Source organism: Anopheles darlingi, chromosome 2 (genome assembly GCF_943734745.1).
Source record: "Anopheles darlingi chromosome 2, idAnoDarlMG_H_01, whole genome shotgun sequence".
Classification (NCBI taxonomy): Eukaryota; Metazoa; Arthropoda; class Insecta; order Diptera; family Culicidae; genus Anopheles; species Anopheles darlingi.
In genome coordinates, this window is record NC_064874.1 from 77,436,057 (window position 1) to 77,446,056 (window position 10,000).

The 10,000-nt window shown below is 47.8% G+C and overlaps 2 protein-coding genes across 2 annotated transcripts in view; one reads left to right on the forward strand and one right to left on the reverse strand.

Annotated features, from left to right (window-relative positions):
• Positions 1-10,000, forward strand: part of LOC125948074 (trifunctional purine biosynthetic protein adenosine-3) — a 161,732-nt gene that overhangs the window by 60,652 nt on the left and 91,080 nt on the right. The window lies entirely within an intron of this gene.
• The window catches only part of LOC125959543 (uncharacterized), a 14,912-nt gene that overhangs the window by 3,254 nt on the left and 1,658 nt on the right, over positions 1-10,000 (reverse strand). The window contains exon 2 of the mRNA XM_049692368.1: positions 3,521-3,659. Within this exon, the coding sequence (XP_049548325.1) occupies positions 3,521-3,659 (139 nt within the window). The remainder of the gene's footprint in view (positions 1-3,520; positions 3,660-10,000) is intronic.

Here is a 10,000-nt window from a genome sequence, read left to right on the forward strand (position 1 = left end):
AGGCCGTGAGTTAGCTCTGGCGCACATGACGATCGCCGATGACCGATGTTCGAGTGTGTGCCACATTTCGATTAATCCATTTCCAATTAGTGCAACGAACAGGCTGCCCTGTACCCATGTTACCCCGATGTTGAAGTACGCCATTCGTTAGTTCTATACTCTCCGTACACCACCGGCCGGTGACAACGATGCTCCAGCGTGGCTCCGGATGCTGTTCCCGTGTGCTACTAGCTCGTCAGTCAGTTCGTGGGTACGTCATGCCATGTCTCGGTTTCAGTTGGACGGTGACGAGAATGGTCACTGTTGTACCCTAATCGATAGACGAGCCCGACAGCGGATATTACTATGGACGGACAATGGCCAAGAGCCGTCGCGCGAGTTCGAGCGTTCCGAGTTGTCACGTACCGCCCCTTTGCTCGAGGCGCTGTAGATTCGGATCTCGAATTCCCAGCAAAGCGTGTTTGGCATGTGTGTTTGTCAATCTCGGTAGGCACGTTGCACGCAACCCTTCACGAGACGAATTGCATGTTCCCAATCCCAATCAGAACTCGAGGACACCGTCCTCGTCGTCTATCGTGTGCCTCGCCGTGGCTCTGGGACTAACTTTTTTGTTTGCTCATGCTATGGTACTGACTCAATTACGTCAGTCCTGTGTTGGTTGATTTCGGTTCTTTTTGGTTCTTACCTCACGTCAAGAGTTTATGTCACACGAGCCCGGACCATAGTGAAGTCATTAACCATTGGCAACCGGTGTAACTGCTCCTCATTATGCTTGTTAGCATCCAATCTTGACTGTCACATTGTACAGGAAATTTTTGTCCACCCTGGCAGGAAATGGAAAACGGTTTGTCGGGTTGGGCCTCATTACACGACGGGCAAACCAAAGAACCAAGCGCATGGGGGCGCTAATAGGCACAAGGATCTGTAGGCTATTGAGTTTCTGTCGGGAGGAACGTGCTGCCATGTGTCCATGGTCGTTTTTTGTGTCAATACGTCCTCATTTCGCCCACCGATGAAGTGATATTGCGTTGTTGTGTGTTTTTCGGTCAGTAGACTATGCTGACACTCAGGTACTCCATGAAATAATGAGCGTTTTAATGATGACAATGTAACGGCTTCATTACTGCCAAACGTTTCGTATGACTTTTATTTTTGGAAAATTGTATATTCTGTAGAACGACTGGTGGCCATTACTTACATTTGGAACAAGATTATCTTAATTTTAAAGACTGATCACAGTAGTCTGTGTTGGAATCAATTTCATTTGTAAGGTTTGAGTTCTGTCGTTTCACGCCCTTGAGCACTTGTGATAAATTCGTAGCACGCGTTGTATAAATACTAAAAGAACTTATCGTTCGATTGGAAAAGAGTTATTAGCAGAAGTAGTGGCAAACTTTCTTCCCCAAGTTTCTTGAAACGGAAACGATTCAAAACGATTACGCGCTCCTCCATACTGACATCTCGCCCCTGTCGATTTCCTTTCTCGTGCTCGAACTATGCAGGAAGCGTTTCCGGAACACATCTGCCACAATGGTTCAATGGCGGATATTGAATTTACTTCGTAGTGGTTTTTTTTGTTGGTTACAAAAACCCCGGAACACAAGGTAAGCACAGCATTCCATTCGAGCACGATCATCACGGACGGTGAAGGAGTTGAGAGCTGGTAACGCCCGTTTTTCGCGTCAAATACCCTTTTGCCAGGCACTTACAGAGACGCGCAAATGCTTCGCCGACTTCCGGGCGCACCCGGGAGCACGCGATGCACATTTTCCGGAGCAAAAAGGTGGTAATACCGTTTTATGATGGCACTCGAGAAATCGCTCTCGAAAGATGCTGATGGCATCCGACGTGCCCGGTCCTGGGTGCTACTGCTGCTGCTGCTGCTGCTATCGGTGCACAGGATGTTCGTCGTATCGCGATAAAAGTTTTTTTTCCCCGAATTCCTCGAATCGCGCACCCTATTTTCTGGAGGAATCGAATCCCCGAGTGCGGAGGAATCTCGGAAGTTACACATTCCTTTTTTGAGAAAGGGTTGGCCAATCGTTGGAAAATCGCCCACATCGGTACCGGAAGGGGGAGTGCGAGCGAAGGTATGTCAAGTGTCTTGCAAGAATCGACTGCGAACGACGACATGGTCGATGCAACGCTGGGCAAGTAGTTTGCCAATCGAGTTGTGATGTCGTCGATGCAGCCGCGGTACTGATTGGGTCGCAAAGCCTCCACCGGGACCTTTTGACGACGATGGCACGAGTAACGATGATGGCATAAGTAAGCCCTAGAAGCTATTGTTTTCCGATGTTGAACCATCCTGTTGTTTCACGCCCAAGCTTTTCCGAATCCCTTGAAAAGAAGTCTCCATTTTTCGGGGGTTATGCCGTAGCACCGGACGTCATCAGATCCATGTCCGCTTCGAGTCTAAGTGGGTGGTATCCCTTAGGAGATCCTTGGGATACCGTACTGCCGCCACCGTAGCGGTTTGGGACCGCAATCGGAATCTGATCTCACTAAAGTATGAATAAGACGTCGATCCGCTTCCCTCCGATTGTATGTTTCATGCACACCAGGATCAACAGTCGGTCGGTCGTTGTGTTTCCGGTCCCACAAGGGAACTGGGGGCTCGTGTGCGCGAGTGTGTGGTAGTGGCATACATTTTCCATTTATGATCCTAGCCCTCGAACAAAAAAAAAAATAAAAGAAAGAGGAAGGAAAATCAGCCAGCCGGAAACCGGCTGGACCGGGAAGAGGGCGAACGGAGCGCGCAGGGAAATCAAGCGGGGTGAATAATTTATAATCTTCGGTTGATTGTTATTCGCCGGAGAAAATCCGATTCGGCGTTTGGTCAAGAGCGGTGTAGTGCTGAGCACCTAAACTGCAAACCGAGCCGTGTTGGCTCCGGATCGGTGCTCGGACTTGGATTTGAAGGTAGAGTTTTGCTTCTATTTCGAAATCTGTTTTCTTCTTTATCCACTTATCTAGACCGTACTTCAACAACTAGCACATTCCAGATGATGTTTGCTTGAATCGATCTTATGTTTATTGTATTGATGAAGGAACCAGCACAATGGTACACAACCCCTCAGGCTATTGGTATTTTAGCTTCAACTAAGAATATCTTAAGCTTGGAGCGCTGTTAATAATTCTTTGTCTCTTTGATCACCAACGGTATCAACCTTTTCTACGAGCGAAAGCTACTGAGGATTTGCTCCAAAGTTTTGTCACGATTTGGTTGGCCGGACAATTATGGGCGCCACTTTGATACCGTGCACCGGAACCACAAGAAGCTAGCTGGTATTTGATAGTATGATCAAGGAACCATTGGAATGCTCATGATGCCCACCGCAAACGTACGGGGGGAGGGGTGCTGTACCTAATACCATCAACGACCACATCACCCTAAAGCTGATCTCTTCATCTTTCCCCGTTCACTATCCTTTCGGAATGGCAGTACGTCCAAGGCCGAAATACGGCGTCAAGAGTCAAGATGTTGGAATCCCAGACATGTATCCCCCCCCACACTTACCAGCGCTATGCTGTTGCCGCTGAAGAGGTAACCACCGGACGACGACGCTAGACCGTCCGTGTTGACGTACACCAGGTAGAACGTGTGGCAGAGGACGTTCGACACGAACAGCAGCCCGGTCCGGTACAGCAAACTGATCCTAGTTGGCGAAGAGAAAGCAAGCAAAAGACAATCAGCACAACATTTATGTGCATGTGTGTATGTGTGTGTGTGAAGAAGAAAAAGGGCAGCATAGAGAGCAAACGAAGGCAAACCAGGAAATCATGATCCGGGCAAGCATAACAATAGCTTCCGGTGAGGTTGAGCGGCGTTCATAATCGTAATCAGTGAAGGAAAAAAAGGATAGGGGTAGGGGGCGATGTAGCGGAAAAGGAGAGGAGGCTGGATTGTTATGCCTTCTTTTTTCTTGCACGACACAGCGGCATTCGAAAGAACGAACGTTCGAACGAATGTGGATTTGAATATCTCGAAATGGTACGCCGATTGGGATGGTTCTTCGATCCGGCAACATTGAGATGTCTGAGCCACGGTGCACCACAGTGGCAGGAGAAGGTGATATCAGATTGTCACTTGCCCGTCCGATAGTGGAATCCACATACACACACACACAAACACACTTTGGATGTGATAGTCACCGAGACGATTTCCTGTCGCCAAGATTTCACCGCTCACTCACGGCACCTGTGACCGTGTGTCTACTGCGATGTGTGTTCGATCGAATGGAAAACAATTTCCCACAGAGCGAAGCAGTTTGGCCCAAAACGAGAGTTTTTTTTCTCCCAAACACCACTCGTTGGCTCGAGTGTCGCTGGCTAGGACTACTTGGTTGAAATAGTTTGTTTCGAATAGTTCGAGCTCGATGATCCATCCGCTGCGGACTAGCGCGGCGCAACTTTCATCCGTTTTTCACTCGTCCGTGGTTCTGGATGCTGGCATGTCAATCGAGCGATTGCTGACGTTAGAGGAAAATGGCCGGCGGGAGTGTGGTGGTCGCTCGTTTGAAACGCCCTTTTTGACAAACTTTTCAGCTGATGTCGTCTGGATGTCGAGCAGGAATGGCAACCAGCTTCCTTCCTCGCACACGGGCGTTTCGCAACAAATTGTTATCCCAGGACCATATGCCCCGCATGTTTTGGGGGAGGGGTCGAGAGAAGACGGAGTTGAAGACGGGTGGTAGCTTAATCAATCCCCCGTCACCCCACGCCATGCGACCGACCGGCTTATGATGATGAAGTCATTTTGTCAGCTAGCAAAGTAAAACACCGAAAACATCTGCAAACCGAGGGCAGGCAGTCACCGGGGTCTGTGGGCCCTGTCTGCCTCGGTGGTTTCGACCTTGCCCGGATCACCGTCTCTCTGTTCCCTCTGTCGGATGATAACCGGCGGTTCGATTGAATTTAAAGTAGCAAAAAAGTGCTGATGATGAAACGGAAATTTCACACACGACAAGCGCCCGCACACACAAACACATACACCAACGGAGTGGAGTGAGATGGGCGAAAGGTTGTTTATGCTTGCTGCTGTAGCATGGAAAGCGGTCCCAAAATGGTTAAACTTTGCTGCGGACAGCACTTTCGATGGAAATGAGTGGTTTCTTGGGCTTTGGGGCCAAGTTCTGTGAGACGCTTTGGCAGGTATTCGATGCAGAAGTGTTCTCGATTCGGTACCGGCTGCGGCAGAGGTTTTATTCTCTTTTTTTTTCTTTGTAAAGCAGACAGCTTCAAGGAAGGGATTTATGTTTGAGCGAGAATCATAAAACAACATTCGTCCGGGGTGTGCTCCGCTGTTACTTTGAACTACTTTGATCGAATGCCTGGTTTAGAGGAAGCAACTGTCGCATTTGGGAGTTTTCAAATCTTTCATTAAGCTTAAGCTTAGCTAGGTTAGCTTTGTGATGCGGTTATTTTGTAGCGTTTTGTAGCATCAAGTCAGTTTCGACTTTTGCTGGCCAAAGTTTGAATCTCTAATTGAATTACTTCGATAAATCAACAAAGTAGATGCTCTGTTACTCGTGATGAGCACCACAGGATGTCAAGGAGAGCGGAAACCTTCACGGAAGTCTTGTCATTCATCCTGAACTAGTGCACCACAATGTATCCTCTTTGCAGTAGTTCGATACCGTAGTTCAATGGTTCCTTTTAGTAAAAAAAAACATACATCCGATAGATTCGCTCCAGCGAACTCGCGACGAACAAACACGTCAAGGTCCCAAACCCGGGGGTTGGCAGCAAACTTCCGTCGTAAATCCTCCGGTTGCCGGTTGGTTGACTTCGAACTTTCTATCACTCTGTTGCAGTTCCGCGCGGTTCCTGTGTGGTTTCATTGTACTGACCAGCGTCCGGTGGAATATTGGAAAAGTTACCCCGTCTAGTGTGTGTACTCAATCCCAGAAAAGCTTCCACCTTCGTCCCAGGCTAATCGTCGTCTCCGTGACCGGCTGATTCTTCTGCAGAAAAACCAAAGGGCCATCCCAAGACAATCACGGAAGCGAAGGTCAATTGTTTCGAACCCTCGTACACGCTGCTGCCAGCAGCGGAATAAAGTGTCGAAACGAATGCGAACCACCACCGCGGCGCTATATCTTTCTCGACGTAATGGTTCCCGGAATGCGAATGGGAATGTGCGAGACACAAGCTTGACCAGCTCCAGCGACCAGCTGTGGTTGTGAATGCATCATGATTATTATTGTCCTGCTGGTATGATATTTTATCATTCCGAGTCCGTGAGTCCACCTATTCGTGCGCAATTCAATAAACGCGTGAAACACGTGTTCCTGCTGTTCCCCCAGCTGGGGATTGAACGAACAAGAAACTATCCTCCTCGGGAACCGGATGATTTCGTATTTGTTCTATCGAAACGGTAGCAAAAAGCAAAAATCGGAGACAAGATAAATCGGCTACTTTCACCAGAGGTCCTGATAGTGCCGTTCCTGTCTGACCGTTCTTATGAACATTCCAGCTGGTGTTAGTGAATGTGTGTGTGTGTGTGTGTGTGTGTGTGTGTGTGTGTGTGTGTGAGTGGCTTCCTGTTCCTGCCCTTTGGGTAGATGCAACCCGGGAACAACTTCCTTTTGTGATAATAAAGAGAGAGGAGGATGAAATGGTTTTGGGGTGCTCGTTCCCTGTTCCTTGCATTGTTAGTTGATTGCTACCATGCCCTAGCGTCAACAACTTCTGATAGACGTGTAGACTTGAGCATATAGCAGACTGGTTGCAGAGCTGGTAGACGAAATCTAGTAATCGTTTCACCGTCCGGATCGATGGGTTGGTTTTGTTTTCTTTGCATGCTCTGCTGTAGATCGAATTAAGTAATTGCATTGTAACTGATCAGACAACGGAAGATAGCTCAATTAGATGCAGGTCGTTACATGGCACAAGGCTGGATTGCATGCTCGAGTTTGAGCTTGCGGTAGAAGGATCTGTTGAGAGCAATTGCTTGGAATTGATTTGTCGAGAGTTTATTTAGGTTGTTAAAGGCGAACTATCCAACTTGTTGCATTCGCAATAGACTAAATCCATTACTTTGGTCCATTTAAACGAAGTATTTCAAATAACGAGAGAGCTACTCACACAGTCTCATTTCACAGATACTAACTGATGATCTGTAATGGTTTGAAGTATTTTATACATTGGTTTCTGATTTATCCAACAATGGCTAAGAATATTAGTAACAAAATAAACGCAAAAAAGAACGAACGGTACGGTTCTTCTACAATACAGGAATCGTTTGCTCCAGGCCTCCTTCTTGTGCAGAAAAATCATGCAAAAACAGACAGAATCAGTCACCTGCCAGCCTACATTGATGAACTTTCGTACATTGTCTATAATACTCCCTGACTCGGCTGATTGCTCATTAGCATCCGTCCGTCGCTAACGCGGCAGGGACAGGGCGGATTGTTCTGTAAGCTACCGGCAATGTTGACACAAATCGCCTCGAAAAAGAGATTGGGAAATCCGTGCCCCTGGTAAAGCCCAGCCGAGCGTCGTAAATCTCAGTTTATCTGCATGATTGAAAGAAATCGTTTACATCCGGTAGCCGAAGAGAGCGTCAGTTCCATTGAACCACGCTCGTAGCGTTTCTAGACGGAAGTTAAGCTACGATACCCCCTCATTCCCTCTTTTGCACACACACACACACACACACACACACACACACACACACACACACACACACACACACACACACACATACACATGATGATGCTGTCTAGTGGGGAACCGGTATAATCCACCAAGGCACGGCACGGATCGTCAGTAGCGTTTAGGAGTAACCAGAGCACTGGCTGCCCTTAAGAGTTCCCAAATCTTTGCTTGTGCTGCATTCTTACCGACCAGGGACACGATGGCTCTGCGGAGGCATAAGAAAAGGATTTATTCGGTTACGGAGCGGAGGATGTGCTGGTTGGACCGGTCCAGTTTGTTGCCTAGAGTGTCCTTCCATTCCTTCTTTCATCCACCGGCGAGAACGACGAGACGAGTCTAATGGGGTGGCGACAGGGGACGGGGGGTCTAGTCTAGCCCAACCATGTACGTGTGTGTGTGTGTGCCTCTTGGTCTGGGTGCTTCGGTACTTAGTGTCAAGATCCCCGAGATGGGTAACCCCTTAGATGGGCTTGTTACTGCTTCGAGTTCGAGAAGTTTTTGCCCGGATACGGTTATACGAGAATGCAGCACACTCTCTGCCATTCGTTTTGAGCTCTTTTGTCGATGCTGGTAAAGTGTTCGGGTGCTCCGGTGGCTAGAGCGTGTTCCAGCGGGAGTACTTCTCAATTGCAGTTCGCCTAACGAAGGTAACGAAGCGAACCGAACCGCACCACCGGGTAAAAAAAAATAAATAAGAGGCCAAAAGCCGACATTCCACCGGTCTACCATTACTGCACAACGATAGCAACAACAATGGCCAGCGGGATGGAGCTACACCGTAAGGAGAACTTCTTTCGTTTGGTACAAAAACCGAACCCCGAAAGAGACGAAGTGCAATGTGTTCCAAGGGAAGTTGAAACGCTTTACTCGTTGCTTCTCATCTCTTGCACACTTGCCAAACTGAAAGTCTGCTCGGCGCTCCCATTGTTGGGCGAAAACAAGACGCAAACGTGCGGGAGCAACAACGGATCGACAACGCATGGCATGGCACGAAATGGCTAGTGGAAAGACGATCGAGGCGCCATTGGAGGGCCATTGCCAAACAGTGAAAGGAAAGGAAAACGGACTACGTGCAGTGTCTTAACGATGCAATGCAGTTCGTGAAAGGGAGGAAAATAGAAAAAAAGCAGCGAATACGCGCTTTAGGGACAATTTTCTTGGCCCAAAACACTGGCGCGGGGGTTCCGTGTTCCGCGATCCGATGCAACAAATTAAACTTTGCGTTCAGCATGACTGCATCCCTCTCCACAGGGTGGGAGGAGGGGCGGTATCGATCGTTGCCGGAATGTGTTGTCTCTGTGCCCGGAAAACTCCGAATTTAATGCTCAATTGAGTGGAAAAGTCCGATGCATACACACACACACACACACACACACACACACACACATACTGTCGAGCGTGTGCATCGAGAAGTGATGTATTATGAGTGCGTTTTCCATAAACCAATGCCATTAGGGTGGTTTGGTTGAGGCTTTGGGGCATTTCCGGTGTTTGTTTTTGCTGCAGCGTCCAGTGGAAGCCAAATGGGGGGAGAAACGGTAAAATCGATTGATGTTGTACGAGCAACCAATGTTGTGGGGGTTTGGTGTGGTCTATTAGGTACACAGTTTTGCTTAATTTCATTTCGATTTGTTTGCTTTTTGATGTGATGTTATGAGGTTCCATCAAACATTCACGCACAGATAGTTGTGGTTTATGGTAAGTGCCGTTATTGTGAACTCTTGTCGAGTACGCTGGACCCATAGGTTAAACGACTTTTTTTTTAAATTAATTTTTCATCGTCATTCTGTTCAGCGAACGAGCCAGGGGTTTTCGTGAAAATGGAAAATTGTGTTGCTGCATGGTCAATCATGCCTTCGGTATTCATAATTATCGCGTATTCATTATTAAATGTTTTTTAAATTTATTTATGCGAACCAGATCGTGCTGGCACGTCTTTCTTGCGTTTTGTAATGTTATTCCTTTGACTGTAGTACATCATCTATCAATTCTCTTCAAGCTCCTATTTCATCACAGTAAATTGTGTTTAAAAATTGAAACAAAAGCCTTCTGCTCCACGATAGACAAAGCTGCTTGCCCGTAGATAGCCCACAGACAACCCTGTCTATATTCAATCAAAACCCTGTTTTCTCTCCCGCTTATGAACACCATTTTGTGAAAGGCATCACGCCTTGGCACGCCCGACCACGCTCCAGCTGAGCTCCAACTTTCTGATGGTTCATAAATAAATAGAAGCTCACCGTTGACGCAGGGGACGCCGAGAGCGCTACCTGCCTATCCAGGCCGGCGAAGTTCATCTTGAGCATAAGCACCCCCTCCTCCTGAGTAGAAGCGAAAA